General features: G+C 38.0%; 2 protein-coding genes across 4 annotated transcripts; both read left to right on the top strand.

Annotated features, from left to right (window-relative positions):
- The first annotated feature begins 1538 nt into the window (after positions 1–1538).
- Positions 1539–6644, top strand: LOC116323213 (N-acetyllactosaminide alpha-1,3-galactosyltransferase-like). The gene is made up of 3 exons (XM_031743488.2): positions 1539–1615; positions 4250–4387; positions 5759–6644. The coding sequence occupies exons 1-3, from the start codon at positions 1539–1541 to the stop codon at positions 6441–6443; spliced, it is 900 nt and encodes a 299-aa protein (XP_031599348.2). The 3' UTR covers positions 6444–6644.
- A 2427-nt stretch (positions 6645–9071) lies between these two features.
- Positions 9072–14954, top strand: LOC120443130 (N-acetyllactosaminide alpha-1,3-galactosyltransferase-like). Of its 3 annotated transcripts, XM_039621280.1 has the most exons (6): positions 9072–9374; positions 9710–9786; positions 9918–9986; positions 10098–10193; positions 11158–11295; positions 13089–14954. In XM_039621280.1, exons 2-6 carry the CDS (start codon positions 9758–9760, stop codon positions 13771–13773), a joined length of 1017 nt encoding a protein of 338 aa, XP_039477214.1. In that variant the 5' UTR covers positions 9072–9374; positions 9710–9757; the 3' UTR covers positions 13774–14954. The 3 variants fall into 3 exon arrangements, with proteins under 3 accessions (XP_039477214.1, XP_039477542.1, XP_039477898.1); XM_039621608.1 differs by lacking the exon at positions 9918–9986; XM_039621964.1 differs by lacking the exon at positions 9072–9374 and having other exon boundaries at positions 9764–9786; positions 9918–9960.
- Positions 14955–22852: the final 7898 nt, after the last annotated feature.

The raw sequence follows: 22852 nt of genomic DNA, 5'->3' as shown, positions 1-22852 counted from the left end.
CAAAACACACAGCAAAATAAACGGTAGCTCGCGACAATGACAAACTGAAACACAGGGCTTAAATACATAGAGGGAGCAATCAGGGAATGGGCAACAGGAGGGAAACACAGCTGGGGCAAATCAGGCCTAACGAAACAGGGGAAGCAAAACCAAACACATTAACATAAGACACACACCTCCAAAGTAAAACAGGAAACATGACACAGACTGAACTAAAGACAGACTCCCACGCACGCACTGCAACAGAGGGAACAGAGACGTAGGGCAGACATAGACACTGGCTGGACACGGGGATATAGCCGACAGGGGAGACAGCAACTAAGGATAACACAGAGACATAAACCAAAAGACAGAACTCTAACAAAGAAACCGAAGACTAGAAATGATAAATAATATAATGAACTCAAAACCTCTGGGTCAACGACCCAGGCATCCTAACAAAAGGCATCTAAAGGCATCTAAATCGTCCACCTCATAAGGTGTCTCCCTGTCCTCTGTCTCTCCGTAACAAACACAGTTCACCTCCAGAAGCCCCTCCAGATGTGAAATTTCAATGTGACAAGACGCAAACAAAAGCATCGCTGGGTTTCTATGTAACTGTATCTGACTTGGATTTTATCAATTTCAAATAAAATAAAATTTTTCTTTAAGGTCTGTCTGTAAATACAAATCAATTTCACATTAACTACTCGCAGCAGTTAATCCAAATTGTAAAGACTCATATAACCTCAGTATAAACTACAGTGACTCATACTTAAATACACCATACATTATACTAAAATCAAAAGGTAACTGGATTTATCAAAAATATCTATCTATGTGTTCTCAAGCTGAAAGAAAAAGAAACTCAAACTCTTATAGCATCACGTATACACTGCTTGAATCAAAAGCATTTTCAAACTCTAAAACATCCAGCTTTGCATCACAAGAGAAATATGCCAACCGCAGTCATCGATCATTTATTCACAGCAATAAATCAAAACTTATTTACAGGCCTTTAACAATATTTGCAAATCATAATTATAAAACTCAATAACACCCTAAACAGAAAGTGAAAGTCCTCTGTGCGCTTCACAGCAGCCACCTCATTTGCATGTTCACACACCGTCTAAAAATAGCTCGCAGCGCTGCAGCACGCTGTCGACACACACAGCCTCCTTTCACACCAAACTCTCTTATTTTATATTACAAAGACGTCTTATATTTACAATCACTCTCAGGCCTGACAGCTTAGCGCCTACACAATTTCGACAAATTTAAATTAACGGTCCAACCGATAAACTCCCTGAGTTTTTTGCGATCAATTTAAACCAGTATCCGTCCCGGAGGGTGGCCCAATTTCTAATGCCCTAACTGAATTTAAAAGCGTCAACCAACCCAAACTTTGCCTGAAGCTCTATTTTGGCCTTCCACAGTCAAGGCTTTCTCCGAAGTTTTAAGTTAAGGTTATACGCCCGAAACCCGGTTTCTGCTGGCCAAAAAAGCGCAGACTACCGTTCCAAACGGTAAGGAGACTCTAACTCCTAGCTTATTCCGGGATGCCCTGTACCCCACAGTTAAGCCTAACCCTATTCGCCGATAGGTCAATGTCGTGCGTCCACGGCAAGGAGGGAACGTAAATTCAGGGGCTATGCGCTTCTTAGCAGTCCAACTGCCGTTCAAAAAAATTTATAATACTTTGAAACAACAGTCAACACCCCAGAAAGAGTTTATGACTGACGCAGGTCCAACCTTATGACCAATGGGGACTCTAACCCACAAAATGACCAATTCCCTATTTCCTACGTGAGCCTCGAACTCACATTCACTGTTTTCCTTTTCCTTTTTCTCTTTACTCAGTACTTTGGGACTCAAATCCACTTAAAAACTTCCATTATCATTACTTCAACTTCAATTCTCATGAGATTTTCACCAAAATCAAAACAGACCCTCACCAGTAATTTCAGTGAGTAGACTTTTAATTTTTTTTTACAGTCCAATTTGGCACACTTTGGAAATGATTCAACAGGTAGTGCCTTACCTTTAGATATGCCGGCGTGCCCACTCACTTCAGACCACTGGCTTGTGCCTGTCCGTTCGACTACCTTGGACCGTCCAAGCCTCCAACTTCCACCCCAATACCACAGGACGAGCCCCCAAAATGTTACAAGTTCAAAAGTATTGGAGATGGATACAAGAGGAAAACCAAAATAACAACACTGGTCCAGCCGGGTTGAGTCAAATGATGATTTTAATGAACCCACGTGTGGGAGATGAACACTGTACGCAGACAGCATAAGATCTCTCCCCAAAAACCACACAACAATAGTTTTATGAAATCAGGGTATTAGAACGCCCCCTCATGCGTAAAGCAGGTACAATACAATAAGTGTTGACAACTTTTGACACCAAAAAGGAACATTCTCTCCGTCTCCAGGGCAGGCACTGACTCCCACTTATCTCCTGGAGCCAACTGTCCCTTATGGAGACACAACATTGCAGCTACAAGGTTTTGCAGATTGTTATTTGATCTCTCACCTAAACATGAAGCCACTAACTGTGTGTGTGTGTGTGTCTGTATCCTAACCTCAAATGCACCCTATTTTACCTCTCAGCTCGTGTGTAATAATCTGAATCAGGTATGTAATATTGAATAAATGTTGTTTAATCAACTGCCACTACTTAGAACTTAACAAAAGATATAACTGAATAAAAGATCATAAAGAATAACATGATATAAGTGTTTTGTAAGCGTGTGCGGCCTTCGATGCTCTAAGTCAGCGGTCCCCAACCTTTTTTGCGCCATGGACTGGTTTATGTCTGACAATATTTTCACGGACCGGCAATAAGGTGTCGCGGATAAATACAACAAAATAAAACTAGTGCCGGTACCAAAAAAAAGAAGATTTATTCATAACACACGTGAAAAGACCCAGGACAACCGAGTTAACGATAAAAATGATAACAAAATAACGCTGAAAACCGATAAAAACCCTGAAAACCACACATTTCACACCTGAGCCTCAACTCTCGTGGCCCGGTACCAAACGACTCACGGACCGGTACCGGTCCGAGGCCCGGGGGTTGGGGACCACTGCTCTAAGTCACTTCACTCAATAGATCAGCCAGACATCCCGCTGACTGTAGCTTTTAACCCTTATTAACTTGAGCACAACTCTATAATAAGCACCAAATTGCAATATGTGTAAAGATGATCACGGTTACACCTGCAATGAAAGATTATATTCTGACACCTGTAAATAGAAGATTAACATGAGGTTATAACAATCACTGTAATACAAACTTTAGTGTAATGTCAATAGCTTCAATAAATGCTTTAATGCAATGCTTGTTATATGATTCTGATGCAATGAAAAAAATAACAGTAAAATAACAGTAAAATACCTCTTCTCAATATATATATATATATATATATATATATATATATATATATATATATATATATATATATATATATTCCAGTTTCTTGAAGAGTTCGCAAAAAGCAGTCATTAGACAGATGAAGCTAAGCTCAACCACAATGTTAAGAAGAAAAAAGTAATCCAGCCTATCACATGGTGTCCCTGATCAAGCACATATTTCACTAAGTAGGGATAAAACTAAAGGGTTACAAGAACAACAACTGAAGAAAGTCACAGTGAAGACAAGCTGAAGTACCAAAAATAACTAAATGTTTGAGCTTTTATATGCCCAGAGGTTCACACTACTATTACCTACAAGGAATTCTTGACATAGTATTTTGTATTTGTTATTAGTATTGTTGTTAGTATTTGTTCCTTCAGTGGGCTGGTTTCAGTCATTATGCAAATGTACTGTTTATAAGGTTTGGGGAAACCTGCAGTCAGCTGAGACTGAAGAAGTCACTTGGATGAGTGACGAAACGTTTCTCCCACAAAACGCTATGTCCAGATGAACAGATTCAACTTTTGGAGATTGACATAGTATTAATAATGAACATTGTTATGAGAAGAAACCCCCTAACTACACTTGAATGCATAGGGATAGGAGATTGTGTATAAAAATGCTTGCAATTCCTTTTGTTTAGACCCTCAAATTAAAGCCAATTAAGTCTGCTATTTCACTGGTTGACCAAAAAACATTTGACATATGAAAAACATCTACACAGCACGGAGATAACTCCAAGTTAAATTTTCATATTTTAATGTCTGAGATTCATTCATACAAGTTGTAAGTTTGTGAAAGAAATTAGCTGAAATGTATGCTAACATTTATTGTGGATTTCATTCAGGGTCAGAACATCAGTTCAGACATCCACATCTTGGAAAGCTCCTATCATATGGGATGGGATGTTCGACCCCAATCTTTACGATCAAAGGCACACTGAAGAAAAGTCATCTGTGGCCCTCACAGTGTTTGCTGTGGGAAGGTTAGTTCATCTATCTATCAAGAAGCAGTGTTTTTGTTTTTGTTTTCTTTTAATATTTCTGACAGTAACTAAGCTAGGGATGGACAGGAGGTGTAGGTACAACTGTGCATGAGTCAGTGCCTAGGACATGACCATGACCAAGAGCGTGATATCTCTTCTTCATTTAAAAAACTTTCACTCAAACTTACTCAAAGGTCACAGTTACTCTCACCTATCACTGTATGTGTCATGATTTCACCTTCCCAAACCCAAATAGCAGCGGCAAATACCACAGCGGTGGTGGTATGAAAGAATTAAGCCAGTTAAGAGATGGAATGTCCATAAAGTTAGGCAAGTCTTTTGGGTGAATTATTGTTTTCCAGTAAAACAGCTGTAGCACAGCAAACAAATGACAAAAAAGAGCTAACTTACCACTGCAGTGTTAGTAATGATCTAGCAGAGAATCAAAACCACAGTGAGTGCTTAAATTCACAACCTCCAGACGATCAATAATTTGCAGGTGCAAGGGGGGAGGGGATTTAAGCTGCCGTTGACGGAAATGAGGGCATAGGACTCCAGGACCCTCTGGCAGCACGGAGCTAACAAAAATAAAGCAGGAATGTGATAACTGAACAGGGAAACAAATACATGAACATAATTAAACCAGGAGACTTAAAACAAGAGGAGCGAGCACTGGGGGAGGAATTAAACTGAAGTAAGTAGGAACTGAGAACACAACTCAATCTATATGAAACAATATAAAGAGAACCAAGAATGTAATACTTAAATAAATAACACTAGAAAGACAAAAATCTCAAACACTGGACAAACTGACCCAGGACCATAACACATTCTGCACATTGTCCATGCACTGAACAAAATAGGCCTCTGCAAGAAACTCTGGGATACCAGACCCAAAAGTCTTGAAATTATACATTTTGCCGACTGTGTCTTAAACAAAGGGTTACAGAAGTTACAAACTGCAAAGAATTCTCATCCAATTATTAAAAACAATCTGCATATTTAAAATTTTGTTAGTTTGCCCTGTTACCTTTGAGCCTCGGAAAACAGGGGGGCTATTAGTCAAAATGGCAGTGATTCCTAAAGCGTGAATTCAATTGTTTTGTTAAAAAGAACTTGAATTAAAGCAGAAATTCTACAATTCATTCACAATTGATGACATCTGAAGAATCACTTTCAGCAACTAGGGATCAGACTACCAAGGCCTACATTTGAGGAGAGCATCAGACTGTTATTACCCCTCCCGGCAGGTGCAATTGAACTTTAGCTCAACAAACTACTTATTGTTCATCAGTTTTGGGTAATTAATGTATTATTTTGTGGCAACTTGTTAATAACATCTTAATTTTTTCCCCTGTTTCCCTAATTAAGGTACCTGGATGCCTACCTCAAGACTTTCCTAACCTCAGCAGAACAACATTTTATGGTGGGGTTACCAGTGACGTATTATGTGTTCACAGATTCACCAGAGAAAGTACCAAACATCACACTTGGGTCTCACAGAAACATAAAAGTTATCCCAGTGGAAAAGCACACGAGGTGGCAGGACATCTCTATGATGCGAATGAGGACAATATCAGAAGCTATAGAGTCAGAGATCCGTCACAGATTTTGTTATGTCTTCTGTTTTGATGTGGATCAGGAGTTTAAGGGGAGATTTGGGTCCGAAGCACTGGGTGATTCTGTGGCTTTGCTCCATGCCCACTTTTATAAATTACCACAGGCCCAGTTTACTTATGACAGAAATCCCAAATCTAAAGCCTTCATGGAAACTGGAGATTTCTACTACCATGCTGCTATCTTTGGAGGACTGTGGCAAAATGTAAAGGATCTGGTAGATGCCTGTTATCTGGGGATCATAGAGGATAAACTAAATAATGTGGAAGCTCTGTGGCACGATGAGAGCCATCTAAACAAGTACTTTTGGATTCATAAACCAAGCAAGCTGCTCTCTCCAGAGTACTGCTGGGACCAGAGCATTTGGGGCAAGCAGGATATACTTGTCACCCGCCTAGTGTGGGCACCAAAACATTATGACACACTTCGTAGTGGGTAGAGTGACCAGAAATAACTTTCTGAGAAAAGTTAGCACTAACGCACCTTTAGCCTAATGGGTAAGAGGCCACTCAAGGCAGTGACACACCATAAACAGATTAAGTAATGTTATCCTATAGCTAAAAGTCATGTTCTTAAGAAATAGGAAAAAAAATCCAGCAAAAGATTACAGTCATCTGTAAAATAGTGGTGGTGATGGGGAATTAGGAATGCAAAAAGATTCCATGTGATTTTGATCCACCATGTAATACCAAATGGAAACAATGTGATTAGCTAGCATAAATGCATTCTTAGATGGAACCAGGGGCGTAATTCCCAAGGGGGTTAGGAGGATTATGACCCCCAAAAATCAGACCCAACCAATATAACCCCCCAAATAAAATTATGAATTGTCTTGCATAAATAGTCTGTGAATTTTCTTTACTCATTTCAGTTATTACCAGCAAAATAGTTGAATGTCTAATCATCTGGGAATTTAGCCACATTTATTTGTTTATTTAGACAGGGATCTTGCCCCCCCCCCAAATGTTCAGCACAAAGTTACGCCGATGGGTGGAACAGCACATGGCGTAGCATTATCAGTCATGGACTGACCTTTCCACAGACTTTACTTTGAAATTGTCGATGGAGCATGATGCATCCTCACAGAGAACTTAATAAAAGGCAGCCAACATCCAAAGAGGAGTCTTGATTGTCCGTCAAGAAACCTGGAGAACTATTCCTGAAAACTACAAACATGAAATTACACGAAAACTGTCTAAGTTCCAAGTGTGTCTGTGTTCAAAAATAAAGGTGGACACGCAATATATTGACTTTTAAGTTTATTACAATTGTACTTTTTTTTTTTTTTGCCTTATTAACTGGATTTCCATGTATGTTTGCATGTATCAATAAAGGGCTACAGGAGGCTTGTCTGGGTATTTTGGAGGTATTTTCAGTTATACCTCCAAACCTACAAAAAGGCTACATTTATTACAAGCTCCAACACCATTAAAGGAGGGCAAGAAGTAACTAAATAACTGAGAGAGAGAGCAGGGCAGGGCTGGAAGTTTCAGCTGGTGAGACAAGAGTTTGATAAACTATTGCTACGCCTATAACCTGCAGTTAATGAAGTAGAAACCGTGTTTTGATAAGGCCCATGTACTTCGGCAAACAAAATAAAAGGCTACATTTATTATAAGGCCCATTCCCATTCTTGGAGGCAAAGGAGTAACTAAATATTTGAAGCATAGAGCGGGGGAGTGCAAACAACTGGTGAGGAAAGCGCTTGATAAGCTACATCTACAGTTGCAGCTGATAAGCAGAAACCGTGCTTTAATATGTTGATTAAGACCGATATCCATATCTTGGAAAGCTTCCGTCATCTGGGAGGGGATGTTTGCCCCCAATCTTTTCAGTCAAAAGCCATCTTTCTGTGTTTGCTGTGGGAAGGTTGGACATATTATGTTCCCCATTTTAACAGGCTTCAAAATCAGAATGGTTTATTAATACCTAATGAAATTATGTTGTTACAGTTGCTCCAAGACAATAAGAACAGTAACAGACTGAGCAAAATTAAATAATACAATATATAACAAAGTGTACGAAATATAAGAAATATATCATAAAGGGAGCTTATGTGGGTGTCATGATTTATGAGATGAATACTCATCAATTTGCAAATTGCAAAAACCACTATACAAACTGGTATCACGGTAAAACTTGTAATAGACACCACAGTACCTCTCCATAGCGTGAAAAGGACACACATGCAGCAGTTGCAGTAAGTTGCAGCAGGATGCAGGAACAACAGTGAGAGATTTTAGTTTATTTCCATTTCACATTTTGGAGAAGCAAAGTGTGAAATGGACACAGTGGACCAGCATGAGTGTTACCGTATTTTTCGGACCATAAGGCGCACCGGATTATAAGGCGCTTTGCCGATGAACGGGTCTGTTTTCATACCTAAGGCGCAGCAGATTATAAGGCGTATTAAGCAAAACAAAACAGTTTGGTCAGAAGTCTGGTCTGTTTACAGCATCCTGCATTACAACTGAATTTGTCCCTAACCATCGGGAAGTTGTGAAGTCTTTTTGTTGTCTTTGAGGATGGGGGACGAGACAAAGAGCAATCTGTAGATGACCATGTAAGAGGTGATAAGGGATTGTAAACTCTTTACTTGGAGAAGATCAAAGGTGTAAAAAAACAGTTGTGGAATGCTTTATCTGACTGTAGAGCCGTGGAAGAGAGATTGCTGGGTGCCCCGTGATGGCTTATCTCTCCCAAGCATACTATTGTGTATTAAAAGGTTAGCTACTGCTCATCGTTATCTGTAAATTTTGTTAATTAAAGTATCATAACACCCCAATACCACCATGTTTATCAGATGGTTGTAGAGAATCAGTGTTGTAGCTCTCCTCCTTACATATTGAGGACAATTTGAACCAAAAATTTCAAATGATTAACCACCTGTTGTGATTTTGAGTTTCAGTTTAGTTCTTATGTATTTTGGCACGCATTATCATTTTTTGCTTATTTACTTTCCTATGTTAAGGTCCCCAGCGCAAATGCCCAGGCACAAGAATTGAACTGAAAAGAAATGAAAAAGCTGCAAATTTTAAAGAAAGCCAGAAGAACCTTTGCTTAAAGGACCATTTAAAAACAAAACTACAAGAAGGTCTGGCTGCTTGGCAGCAAAATCTAAAGAAATAAGAGGTGCGTCAAGGCTTTTGTACAGTGCTGTTTGCCTGTGTGGACCATACCAAAGGTGTAACAGCAGTGCCCGCGTCATCCTCTACTTTGTCTCCACCCCTAACATTTCTGGTCACATGGGGGTAGATTTCTGTGGCAGTGTTAATTTATTGCCTGGGTGTATTACTTCACACGACACAATGCAACATTTCCCTCAGAGATTTAATCCAGTTAATCTGTGAATTTTTTTTTATCCACAAAGGTAATGTATATTTTTTTGTATTTTACTGCATGATGAAAAAGGACAATTTTGTATTTCCACAAAATGTTTATTCAGGAAAAGTGCTTTATAAATATGCACATTATGCGAGTCTCTGTGCCCACATTTTAGGGATTACTTTCTGTTCCACAAGTCATTTTTCAGTGTTAAACCTATGGGCTTATTAGCAAATTAATTTCTTTTCTCTCTCTTTTTTTATATGTTACCTAATTCCAACTTTCGAACTTTGGTTGCAATTTCTTGCTATAACAAGATAATCTCTTATTTGAACCAAAGGGAAGCACTCTGTTTAATTAAGATTCTTTCTTTTCTTTAAGGTGTGATTTTGTCTACCAACCAGTACCAACAAATTATTTAGTAGAAAAATGAGACAGCTGTTTTTTCCAACTACGAGGTAGGAGTGTTGGTGCTTGAGGAGACCTTTTTGTTGCTGTCATTGTAGTTTAAAGATGAATGAAAAGATGCCTTTTTAATACACAGGTTAAGGAATACATTGTTTGCATTACCATGTTTTTTAATAAACAGGGCAAAATATTCTGCAATCTTCTGCTGTCTGCTGTTGGTTATGGTTGGTTTTACTTCCTTATATTTAAGGTGTGGAACAAAGGTCATATTATTACAAGCTAAGACTTGCAAAGTGTATCTAACGAAGTTGTGGTGAATGTATAAAACGTCTCCAAAAAAATCTCTTCCAAAAAACTTTAGATCTTTAAGAAATGCTAACGAGATGCCGAAACTGCCAATGACTAGTAAACCAGAAGCAAGATGCAACATTAATTTGGATGACACACTTAATTTCGGGTAAGAAAGTGGACTCACTAGCTGGTAATTATAACTTCCCTTGCATCAGTAGTTGTAGTGGTGGTGGTGGTAGTATTTTTATAAGACCATGTTTAAGATCTCAAAATAAGTAAATCAATGATGGTGAATTTAAAAATATATATACCTAAAGGCAAAAAAGATTCATAATTTAGTTTTTTGTTAGTGCTATTTATTGTAATCTCTAGTGTACTGGACTCTATAAAAAACATTAAAAGCAATAGTAAAATGCAAGTGATGCAAATTTATTAAAGCTGCAGATTTAGCACAATTAAATTCAGTTAAAATTAATTCATTTATCTTAACATGCCATTTATTATTAAAATGATGACTGCATAGCTCTGAAACTTTAAACTTAATAAATCTAACATTACAGGCTGCTGTGCCATAATTTAATACAAGAAACATGAAATTACCTTTAGTTTGTTGCCAGGTTAACATGAAATTCATTTTACAGGCATTCATGGTGACAAATTCCTTGTTCAATTTTCTAGTCTGTGTTCGAGTAGTTAAAATTCTAGCAGTTTAAAATAAACTGTGAAACAGATCAAACCAAATACAAAAACAGTTATATAGTACCTGATGTTTATTACATTACATACATTCAAGTAATAATGTGACACAAATTTTGTGTAACAGCTGGGCTTTTAGTGAGATTTTTCTGTGGTTTTAGTAAGGTACGACTTAACAAGCTGCCTATTTGTAACATATTCCCCCAGCAGAGAATGCACACAGCAGTTAACACATACTGTATATAAAAGAACCAATAACAAGAATAGAAATGAAAAAAAAGTAGAATGAAGGAAAGAAAAATGACAAGGAAGTGGTATTAAGCATTTAGGGTGAGGCCCAGTGTAAATCTCTCACACTTGTAAGTGTGGAGATTTGGCAGTATAAAATCCAGGATCTTGACTGTATGTCAACATTTCTTTTTAATTTCATTCAGGGCCAGACCATTGGTTCAGACATTCACATCCTGGAAAGCTCCTATCATCTGGGAGGGGATGTTTGACTCCATTCTTTATGACCAAAGGCACGCTGACAAAAATTCATCTGTGGCTCTTACTGTGTTTGCTGTGGGAAGGTTGGTTTTTCCAGAACATGAGAAAGAAGCTGTTTCTTTTTCCTGCATATTGTAGAGTATTGCCTTCTAGCTGACAAAAGTGGCAAGCAGACTGTGTTTATGTTTATGACAGTAATCACCTAGTATGGACAACTAGTATAGAGAGAACTGTACGATTCAATTCCAAAAAAGGTGGGACGCATAAAATGTAAATGAAAAATAGCATGTAATGTAACATTAATTCAAAGGCCAAGTCAAGTCTTTAAAAATTTCATGTTTTTGCCGTTGGAGTACATTGTATGTATGTATGATTATATCACAAATTTTGCATAATTCATAGATGCAAAGATACTGGTATTTCCTTAAAACACTATGGCCCCATTGTACAGTGAATTAGACATTTGCCTAGCAAACAAATGTATCATCCACCCTATACATCTACAGACAGAAACAACTCCCTCCACTATCTTGTTACTGAATTAATAAGATATGCAAATGAGATGAAAAAATACCATTCGGGCTGCCAGTCTGCACTCAACTTGTCATCCTCACCTTTCTGAACTCCTTTCTAGCTCAAGAATTGTAAATATTATTACCTCTTTAGTTGAATAAATATCTACTATATTACCAAAAATGATTTACTATTATTTGCCATTAGCTGAAATTTTTCAAACCCTTCCTTTAGGAAAATAATCAGCAAAATATTACAACAACACCTAAAAAGCATAAAGTATTAAAGTAAAAACTGAATTTGCAGGAAATGTTCCCCATCAGTGTCAGACTGAGCTCATTTTAAATACTTTATATGCTGTTTAATGTTCAGCATCATATTCTATAAAGCATATTACTGCAGTGGCTTTCCTATGAGGACAGCTGAAAAAAAAAGTTTAAAGTAAATATTAATAACAAAAGAATCTGCTGAATTAAAAGGTTTGAACATGGTTAACAGTCAATATCTACAGGGAGAATTAAAATATGAATGAAAAATGAAGGTTGTGTGTTGACAAAACATCTTGTTAAACATGGTACATTCAAACATTCTCATTAATAGTAATCTAAAAGTGCTGAATGAGCTTGCACCTCTTCAGCGTGACAGTTTTATGGCCCGAGCTGCTGTCTCCATCATCATCAAAGTTTTTCTTGCTGATGTACTAAAGGAGTTATTAACTACTTTTAATAATAAAAGAATCTTTTAATCTTTTATTACGAATTGTTAATAAATTACAGCTGTCACTTGCTGAGTAGGTTCTTATCTAACCACTGGCACCTGAGCAAAAGACTGTAGGAAATGTGGACATCTGATCAGATTGGGTTTTGTTGTTCTTTGCTTGTTCAATGTGTTTTCAATTTGTGTTATGAAGATGAATGCACGAGGACTGAAATATTTGCTTATTTAAATGTGCTGGAAAAAAAGTACTTCCTTCTGTAGGATCTCTTTTTGTTTTTTATAAGAGGAAATATATATGACAGTATGACACTGTATGATAGTATTTGTTGCTTTAACGTGTGTTTACCTAATATTACTTATTTTTTCTATGAATTATTGTATTGTTAAAATAATGTATTTGTTTTTGCGTTGGTTCTGCCACAGAGCATTTCCTTTTGTTATCAGGTTTGAAAGTTTAGAATTTGGAAATTTTAACTACTTTTAGTTCAATTTATTTAAAAGGGGGAAATCCCACTTTGGCTCAGACTACAAGAAATTACTTGCGTGACATTAAAGCTTGTGCAAGAAAAAAAACATGATAGCATAATTGTTTTATGCGTTCTCGTTAAAAAAACCTCAATTGTTTTTCTCTGTGTTTCTAATTAAGGTACCTGGATGCCTACCTCAAGACTTTCCTCACCTCAGCAGAACAACATTTTATGTTGGGATTACCAGTGACGTATTACGTGTTCACAGATTCACCAGAGAAAGTACCAAACATAACACTCGTTTCTCGGCGAAACATAAACATTGTCCAAGTGGAAAAGCACACCAGGTGGCAGGACATCTCTATGATGCGAATGAGAACAATATCAGAAACAATAGAGTCAGAGATTCGTCACAAATTTCGTTATGTCTTCTGTTTTGATGTGGATCAGGAGTTTAAGGGGAGATTTGGGTCTGAGACACTGGGTGATTCTGTGGCATTGCTCCATGCCCACTATTATAAATTACCAAAAGCCCAGTTTACCTACGACAGAAACCCCAAATCTAAAGCCTTCATGGAAACTGGAGATTTTTACTACCATGCTGCTGTCTTTGGAGGACTGTGGCAAAATGTAAAGCATTTGGTTGATGCCTGTTACCTGGGCATCATAGAGGATAAACTAAATAATGTGGAAGCTCAGTGGCATGATGAGAGCCATCTAAACAAGTACTTTTGGATTCATAAACCAAGCAAGCTGCTGTCTCCAGAGTACTGCTGGGACCAGAGCATTTGGGACAAGCGTGATATACTTGTCACCCGTCTAGTGTGGGCACCAAAACATTATGAAACACTTCGTAGTGGGTAGAGTGGACAGGAAATTAAAATTAGAACCCCTATGTGAGAGAAGTGCAAGCTTGTTGTTGATTTTATATTGGGTTATTATCTGTTAAGTGGGCTAGTGGCTCTATAGTATAGTGGTTTACACATTCACCAACTAGTGAAAGATTTTCAGATTCCTAAACAAATAAATAAATAAAATGAATCTTCCAAATTACTACATGTGGAACTACCCCCTATGGGTGCCCCCCACTACCACCTGCAGCCAAAAGTAGCTTTCATGCAGAAAAGTGGTTTGGGGGAGCAACTCATCTTCCTTTTCTAAAGATTAAACTCAGGAAAATCTAAATGCTCAGGCATGAAAAACAATATTTATTATTTACATCAGGCATGTCAAACATAACGCTGACCCTGGCACCCAGACTTTTTCTACTGATAAAGACATCTCCCACTGCTATTGATACTACACAAAGGAAAAATAATTGATCAACAGTTAAATGACCGAAAGGTTTCCGTGTTTCATTACCCAGTGCAGAAATATCTACTCAAACATTTGTTTAGTCAATGAGCTACCAGAACTTTTTTTTCTTTTTTTACATTTATTATGTAGAAAAACTTATTATTCTGACTTACAGTTAAAATTGTGCATCTTTTCTGTATATTAAGACTTCTCAGGCAACTGTAGTTAAATGTCTGTATAGTGATAGAAACAGGAGTTTCCCTGGTCTGGTCCACAAGATAAAACTGTGCCGTATTTGGGGCATGATGTAAAATAGGTTTGACATCCCTGATTTACATAAATTGGCTTCAAGTAGCATGGTGTGAAGCACTATTGCCTCACAGAATGAAGATCTTGGGTTTAAATCCTTTCTGTGTGGAGTTTGCATGTTGTCTCCATGGTTGCGTGGGTTCTCTGTGGGTACTCCAGCTTCCTCCCACAGTCCAAAGACATGCACTTAGTGGGGTTAGGTTAATCTGTGATTAATCTAAGATTAATAGTTTGAGTGGGTGTCTGCCACCGCCCCTTGACCCCTAAATCGGACAAGCTGAGGAAGATGGATGGTTGAAAAGAGCAAATTGAAAAGTAGTAAACAAAAATTAGTATTAAGAAAAGAAATGACAAGAAAATGTCATAGGTGGCAGCTGCTGTTACTAGGCTAAATATGTTGAATTTTTTAGTTTGCTTGTTTTGGCAAATCGAATCACAGATTCAACTACCAGTATAAATTTATAAGATATATTGTTGATCCCTGGGACTTCCAGTTGAGCTTTGATGGAGTAGGGCGCGAGTTTGGGAGCTCCATACTGTTTTGATTAAATTGTTATTCATTCGCGCCTTTTGGCCATAATTCTAGTCCTTTTTTAGTCTGTTGTGTTGAGAAGTTTTACATGGGCCTGCGTAAAATGGCAGCAAAAAATATTAAAACCCGCAGTACTATTCAAACACAACTGAGGCCTACCTACTTTGCAAACCGCGACCACATCCTCGAGTGAGCCATCGGCTCCTTCTAAGCACCCCTCGTGCCAAGCTAATCCTGATATTGAAGTTCTCAAGGTCGAGTTGCTGGCTTCCCTGAGGAAAGATATCGCCAATATTTTTTTAAAAGAACTTCAGGATACTCTGGGTGATGCTTTGTCTACCATTAAGTTCGACCTGCAAGTGGAGAAGACGCAGCTGGCAATCGATAAAGCTGCCAATGACGCTACCATGTCTGGGCTAAAAGGTACGGTCAGGGAGATGGAGCACGCACTCACTGTGTGCTCTGATGATATAGTTGAGATGAAAAACACTATCAAGGGCCTCACAGCTCACGTAGCCAAGCTGGAAAATAAATGTGAAGACTTGGAGTCCAGGACGCAGCGCAACAATGTTAGGATAGTGGGCGTACCGGAGGGCCCTGACACGTGCACCACTGCTGCCGTAGCCTCCTTGCTAAAAGAAGCATTTGATCTGAGGAAGGAGCCGCTTTTGGATCGTTCCCACAGGACCCTCCAACCCACATCTAAGCCTGGCGACTGTCCACGAACCATTGTATGCAGGATTCATTACCACTCTGACTGTGTTGACATTTTACGACATGCTAGAGAACGCCGACAGATTAAAGTTGGAGACCGGACTATCTCAGTCTTCCCCAACTATACTGCCAGGGTGGCACGGGCTCATGCTGCATTCAGCACGGTCAGGCAGCAACTCCGTGGCAGTGAAGGTGTTCGGTATGGCCTGTTTCATCCAGTGCGACTTCGCATCACACACAAGGTTGTTGAGAAGGACTTTGTTTCAGCGGAGGAAGCCAGTGATTATGTCAAAACTTTGATATCTGGGTGAGCCTCAAGCGCCCTTCGATTGATCCCCTCACCTCCTGCTTGCCTCATTAAACTTATATAAAAGTAACGAAAAACACTTCATAGAGCAACTTTAGGACAACTGAACTCAAGTGCCTAATAGTGTGTAGTGTGGTCAAAATGATAATGAAACAATTTCCACATAACACCGGACTTCCACGGGCCTTTGTTGTCATCGGCTAAATCTCGTTAGGTAGCCATTGCCTTTGAACAGACGTCCTTTTATATGTATAATGTCTGTAACTTAACCAAATTATAAGCAGTCACCAATTCATGTTTCCCCGCTGCACACTTTTCTGCTAATCAGAGATCTAATAGGTGTATGTTGCTGATGGTACCTAACCATAAAGGCTTTTGTTTGAAAGTATAAACAACTAAATTTTATTTTATTAAATTTAATTTTAATTTTTTTAAACTTATAACTTCATAAATATAGACTTTAAAAGTCTATGGATTCAGCACTATCGTTTTTATATAAAATTCACTGCAGTTATCATGTAACACTTTATATTATAAAATATCAAATCTGAGCAATGCTAAAAAACCCTTTTTCATGCTTTGAATTTTATTATATTTCAGTTTGGAGCTTCTGGTTTGTTTTTCTGATGTTTAAAGTTTAGATTTTTACCTTTGCTACATTCAGTTTTGGATTCTTGTTTTGACACTATCTTTGAACTCTGGTACCTATTTAGTTTTTTTGTTTGCTGTGGCTATGGAGTTTGTTTGAGTGGTCTTATGTTAGTTTACAGTATTTGTTTTTATTCAGCTTCAGTTGCTATTTTGACTTTGTTATTTCTTGTTATTTAATTCCTGTGAAACTGAGAAAGCTATTTTGGAGCACTGTGGAGAAATGACATGCTGCATACTTTTTTTTACATATCACACTGATGAAACTTTTTCACAAAGCAGTCATACAACACGTTATTATATTATTGACTGCACATGTACGCTTGGAACCTGTGTATAACAATTTGTGAAAAAAACAAAACAAAAAAACTAAATTGTCGTTTCCCATATCAACTTAGTAAACATAGAGAGAAAGCTGCATTCAGTAATACAAGACATTATTAATGATTAGAGATGGGCAATAATGCGTAATCCGGTTACTTTTTTCAAGTAACAAGTAAGGGATTACTATTACAAAAAAAGTAATTAGATTACTGTTATTTTCCCATAAGCATACTGCGTTACTGAATTACTTAACCATGATTTTGTTTGTGAGAGTGTCTCTGGACAATGACATACAAGCATGCGATGTCTGTGGCAGCAACAGATCAACAATGGATAATATGCAGTGCTGGAGAGAGTACGACCATGTAGCGTTAAAAGTGTGGAAGTACTTACATTACTTTGATAGTTTGATTCTGTAAAAAGTGACAAAAACATAAGCGTCTGCCGTACACTCTGCATGGGAAGAAAATTTCTTTCTACTGCGAAAAATTAAACTTCAAATCTGAGCAAGTACCTAGCATGCTACCACAGGAATGTGAAATTCACAGAGAAACTCCCCCCCACTGACATCACCACTGCAGCACCGAGCAAATCTCCGACTGCTTCAGTCCTGCGAAACAGAAAATAGATTTAAGAGCGACAGGACTTAGTTCCACTGAGTCTTTGATTTTATTTAATTTTTGCTGTTTGACTTGGATCTATTTGAAAAAGAAAGTTTTTTTTTCTATATGCCGGTATATACAGACAATAGGTTTAAATGCTAAACACATTTCTTCAAGTCAAAGACTGTTGCAAATGATTTAAATTTTGCTTAATGTAATGTGCATAAAATTAAAAGATTAAAAGTAATAAAACAAATTTTAAAAAAGAGACTTTTCCATTTAATTCAATTTTATATGATGAATTATGCAGAAAAAAACAGAGTTGGGCTGAAAGGTCTATTGCTTTATCAAGTATTTAGGTTGTGTACCATGTTTTTAAAAAGTAACTAGCTAACTAATTACTTTTGAAAATATGTAATCAGTAATGTACAGGATTACTTTTTAAGAGAAGTAATCAGTAATGGACACTCAATGTACCCTACTGTACACTCTGTACACACATGACTGTGTCAGTACCCACCGAGACAATGTAGTGATTAAGTCTGCAGAGGATACCATCTCATCTCTGGGGAGAGATGAGACGGCATACAGAGCTGAGGTTCAGAGGCTGTTGGATTGGTTTGGAGACCTCCAATGGAGCTCAAACACCTCGGCAGTTTTAAAGAAGGCCCAACAGCGTCTCTACTTCCTGAGAATCCACAGAAAAATGCACCCGAAGAAGGCGCTGCTGATCGTCTTCTACCATTGCTCCATTGAAAGTGTGCTGACATACTGCATCTGTGTATGGTTCTCCAGCTGTACTGTGGCACACAAAAAGGCACTTCAGAGGGTAATTAATATGGCCCAAAAATCACTGGACATCCTCTTCCCTCCCTGATGGACCTGTACAGCACTCCCTGTCTCAAGCGAGCACGCAGATTCCTATGGGATTGTACACACCTAGGACACCAGGTTTTTATGCTGCTGCCATCTGGCAGGAGATTCAGGCAGCTGAGGTCATGGACAAACAGACTCAAGGACAGCTTTTACAACAGGGCAATAGCCCTAATCAATGCTAACAGCTGACCTGATTGGCTGCCTCCCTGGGCTTTTTTGGGGGACAATAGCAATAACAACAACAACAACAGCAATAATAATAATAACTAGAAAGTGCATTTTCTGAAGAAACTGCAGTGTGAATGCTTGAATCTGAATGTATGCACTGAAATGAATTAATTGCTGAATTTTAAGTTAAAAATGTTGAATGAGATGAAAAATACAGAAATTTTCACCTGAAAACAAAAGTGCTGAACTGCTAAAAGCTGACAAGCACAGAGAAGAAGTTGGAAAATAGCTGAAAATGTTTTAAATGTAAATTAGAAAAACCTAAGTAATGAGAACAGAAAATTTAGAGTCAGAAAACATCTGAATGAATATTAAAAGTTCATATTCTTTGAATCACTGAATGACTAAAGTGTAATCCCTCCACTTGGATCCACACACTTTTAAAGGTTTACATCTCTGAGCTTTGAAAGACACTGTGTTGTAAAGAGAACAACGATGGCTTCGTTTTGAGGGTAAAATGATGGCTGTAGAGCAAACACTGTGGACACAGCAGCAGTTGAAAGAGAAGTGTTTAAGATGAATATTGGCAGAGTGAGAGAGAGCTCGTTAGGCAGGCAGGCAGGTGTGAGCCTGGTTGCTATAGTGACTGCACCCACTGGCTCCATACACACGCCAGCACAGACATGCCCTCACTTTTGCTGCTTAAAATGAACAGAAAAGTCAGGTCGAAACAAATCGCTCCCAAATGAAAAGTACAGGTCCTATTGACAAAATTCTTTCACCGTGAGCGACAGCAATGTCTAGTCTACCTAATTCTCAGTTTTCATGCTTGTGGAGTTTATTATATGGACGTGGTGACAGTGTAAAGACACCATGCTCTTCTGATTTTCAAAGGAACTTTCTGAGCCATTTTAACATTGGAGTCTATGGAGGACTTGGAGGGAGGAGTCTGTGCTTTGGTGACATTTATGAAAGAACCATAACACCTAGGACAATAGTAAACACATTGGATGAAAGAGGACAGCGATGGCTACGTTTTGAGGGTAAAATCAGACCTGTAGAGCAAACGCTGCGGACACAGCAGCAGTTTTAAAAAGATTTTAAGATTAATTTTTTGATCCTCTCACTCTAGCAGTTGAGCTGTCTCACTCTAGCCCCAACATTCCGTCCCATACACACCCATTATAAACTCTGAAACGGCTGAAAAAACATCATGAAACTTAAACTGGAACTGAAGAAAAAGTATAACAGATATTGAAAAGATAAATACAAGTTGAATAGTTGAATGTCTTGTCTTCGTTTTAAAGTTTGAATGGTGGCTCTATGTCAACCTATGTTGAAGTAGATACAGTTTGAAAATGAGTAAGTTGAATGAGGATTTGAAGGGTCTCCCCATTGAAATACATGGGAAATTTTTGTTGAAAAAAGTTGAATAAAATTAAAAATATAAATGTTAAAAATGAGAAAAATAGAAGCAGTCATGTCCAAAAGAAGAGGAATCTAACGGTGTTTGAATGGTTTTTCTAAGTTGAACGGTTTTGAAGGAGATAGAGTACAAAAAACGTACGGAATATATAAAACACTAGAAAGTGCATTTTCTGAAGAAACTGCAGTGTGAATGCTTGAATCTGAATGTATTCACTGAAATAAATTAATTGCTGAATTCTGACTTAAAAATTTTGAATGAGATGAAAAATAGAGAAATTTTCGCCTGAAAATAAAAGTGCTGAACTGCTAAAAGCTAAAATCCACAGCGAAGAAGTTGGAAAACAGTTGAAAATGTTTTAATTGTAAATTAGAAACACCTAAGAAATGAGAACAGAAAATTTAGAGTCAGAAAACATCTGAATGAATATTAAAAGTTCATATTCTTTGAATCACTGAATGACTAAAGTGTAATCCCTCCACTTGGATCCACACACGTTTAAAGGTTTACATCTCTGAGCTTTGAAAGACATGCTGTTGGAAAGAGAACAACGATGGCTTCGTTTTGATGGTAAAATGATGGCTGTAGACCAAACACTGTGGACACAGCAGCAGTTGAAAGAGAAGTGTTTAAGATGAATCTTGGCACAGTGAGAGACAGAGCTCATTAGGCAGGCAGGTGTGAGCCTGGTTGCTATAGTAACTGCACCCAATGGCTCAGTACACACGCACACAGACATGCACCTCACTTTTGCTGCTTAAAATGAACAGAAAAGTCAGGTCGAAACAAATTGCTCCCAAATGAAAAGTACAGGTCTTATTGACGAAATTCTTTCACCGTGAGCGGCAGCAATGTCCAGTCTACCTAATTCTCAGTTTTCATGCCTGTGGAGTTTATTATATGGACGTGGTGACAGTGGAAAGACACCATGCTCTTCTGATTTTCAAACGAACCTTCTGAGCCATTTTAACATTAGAGTCTATGGAGGAGTTGGAGGAGGAGGCTGTGCTTTGGTGACATTTATGAAAGAACCATAACACCTAGTACAATAGTAAACACATTGGATGAAAGAGGACAGCGATGGCTACGTTTTGAGGGTAAAATCATACCTGTAGAGCAAACGCTGCGGACACAGCAGCAGTTTTAAAAATATTTTAAGATTAATTTTTTTCCTCCTCTCACTCTGGCAGTTGAGCTGTCTCACTCTAGCCCCAACATTCCGTCCCATACACACCCATTATAAACTCTGAAACGGTTGAAAAATCATCATGAAACTTAAACTGGAACTGAAGAAAAGTATAACAGATATTGAAAAGATAAATACAAGTTGAATAGTTGAATGTCTTGTCTTCGTTTTAAAGTTTGAATGGTGGCTCTATGTCAACGTATATGGAAGTAATAAGAGTTTAAAAATGAGTAAGTTGAAGGAGATTTTGAAGGGTCTTCCCATTGAAATACATGGGAAATTTTGTTAAAAAAGTTGAATAATTTTAAAAATATAAATGTTATAAATGAGAAAAATAGAAGCAGTCATGTCCAAAAGAAGAGGAATCTAATGGTGTTTGAATGGTTTTCTAAGTTGAACGGTTTTGAAGGAGATAGATGCCAAAAAACGCGTCTGAATATATAATGATAACTAGAAAATGCATTTTCTGAAGAAACTGCAGTGTGAATGCTTGAATCTGAATGTATGCACACTGAAATGAATTAATTGCTGAATTTTAAGTTAAAAATGTTGAATGAGATGAAAAATACAGAAATTTGTACCTGAAAACAAAAAAGCTGAACTGCTAAAAGCTGACAACCACAGAGAAGAAGTTGGAAAAGAGCTGAAAATGTTTTAAATGTAAATTAGAAAAATATAAGAAATGACAAAAGACTATTTAGAGTCAGAAAACATCTGAATGAATATTAAAAGTTCATATTCTTTGAATCACTGAATGACTAAAATGTGATCCCTCCACTTGGATCCACACAGTTTAAAAACTTTACATATCTGAGCTTTCAAAGACACTCTGTTGGAAAGAGAACAACGATGGTGACGTTTTGAGGGTAAAATGATGGCTGTAGAGCAAACACTGTGGACACAGCAGCAGTTGAAAGAGAAGTGTTTAAGATGAATCTTGGTAGAGTGAGAGACAGAGCTCATTAGGCAGGCAGGTGTGAGCCTGGTTGCTATAGTGACTGCACCCAATGGCTCCATACACACAGCGCAGACAGACATGCACCTCACTTTTGCTGCTTAAAATGAATAGAAAAGTCAGGTCGAAACAAATCGCTCCCAAATGAAAAGTACAGGTCCTATTGACAAAATTCTTTCACCGTGAGCGGCAGCAATGTCCAGTCTACCTAATTCTCAGTTTTCATGCTTGTGGAGTTTATTATATGGACGTGGTGACAGTGTAAAGACAGCCTGTACTTCTGGTTTTCAAACGAACCTTCTGAGCCATTTTAACATTAGAGTCTATGGAGGAGTTGGAGGGAGGAGGCTGTGCATTGGTGACATTTATGAAAGAACCATAACACCTAGTACAATAGTAAACACATTGGATGAAAGAGGACAGCGATGGCTACGTTTTGAGGGTAAAATCATACCTGTAGACCAAACACCGTGGACACAGCAGCAGTTTTAAAAAATATTTTAAGATTTATTGTTTTGCTCCTCTCACTCTAGCAGTTGAGCTGTCTCACTCTAGCCCCAACATTCCGTCCCATACACACCCATTATAAACTCTGAAACG

Source organism: Oreochromis aureus, linkage group 1, assembly GCF_013358895.1.
Source record: "Oreochromis aureus strain Israel breed Guangdong linkage group 1, ZZ_aureus, whole genome shotgun sequence".
In the NCBI taxonomy this organism is placed as follows: domain Eukaryota; kingdom Metazoa; phylum Chordata; class Actinopteri; order Cichliformes; family Cichlidae; genus Oreochromis; species Oreochromis aureus.
The sequence above is the reverse complement of the archived record's forward strand: the minus strand, read 5'-3'. Positions and strand labels throughout refer to the sequence as shown.

Coding starts and splice junctions, on each gene's coding strand:
- LOC120443130 (XM_039621280.1), top strand. CDS start 9,758: ATGAGACAGCTGTTTTTTCCAACTACGAG. Junction 9,787..9,917: donor CTGTTTTTTCCAACTACGAG/GTAGGAGTGTTG, acceptor TTTAATAAACAG/GGCAAAATATTCTGCAATCT. Junction 10,194..11,157: donor GATGACACACTTAATTTCGG/GTAAGAAAGTGG, acceptor AATTTCATTCAG/GGCCAGACCATTGGTTCAGA.
- LOC116323213 (XM_031743488.2), top strand. CDS start 1,539: ATGCCCTGTACCCCACAGTTAAGCCTAACCCTATTCGCCGATAGGTCA. Junction 1,616..4,249: donor GTCCACGGCAAGGAGGGAAC/GTAAATTCAGGG, acceptor GATTTCATTCAG/GGTCAGAACATCAGTTCAGA. Junction 4,388..5,758: donor ACAGTGTTTGCTGTGGGAAG/GTTAGTTCATCT, acceptor TCCCTAATTAAG/GTACCTGGATGCCTACCTCA.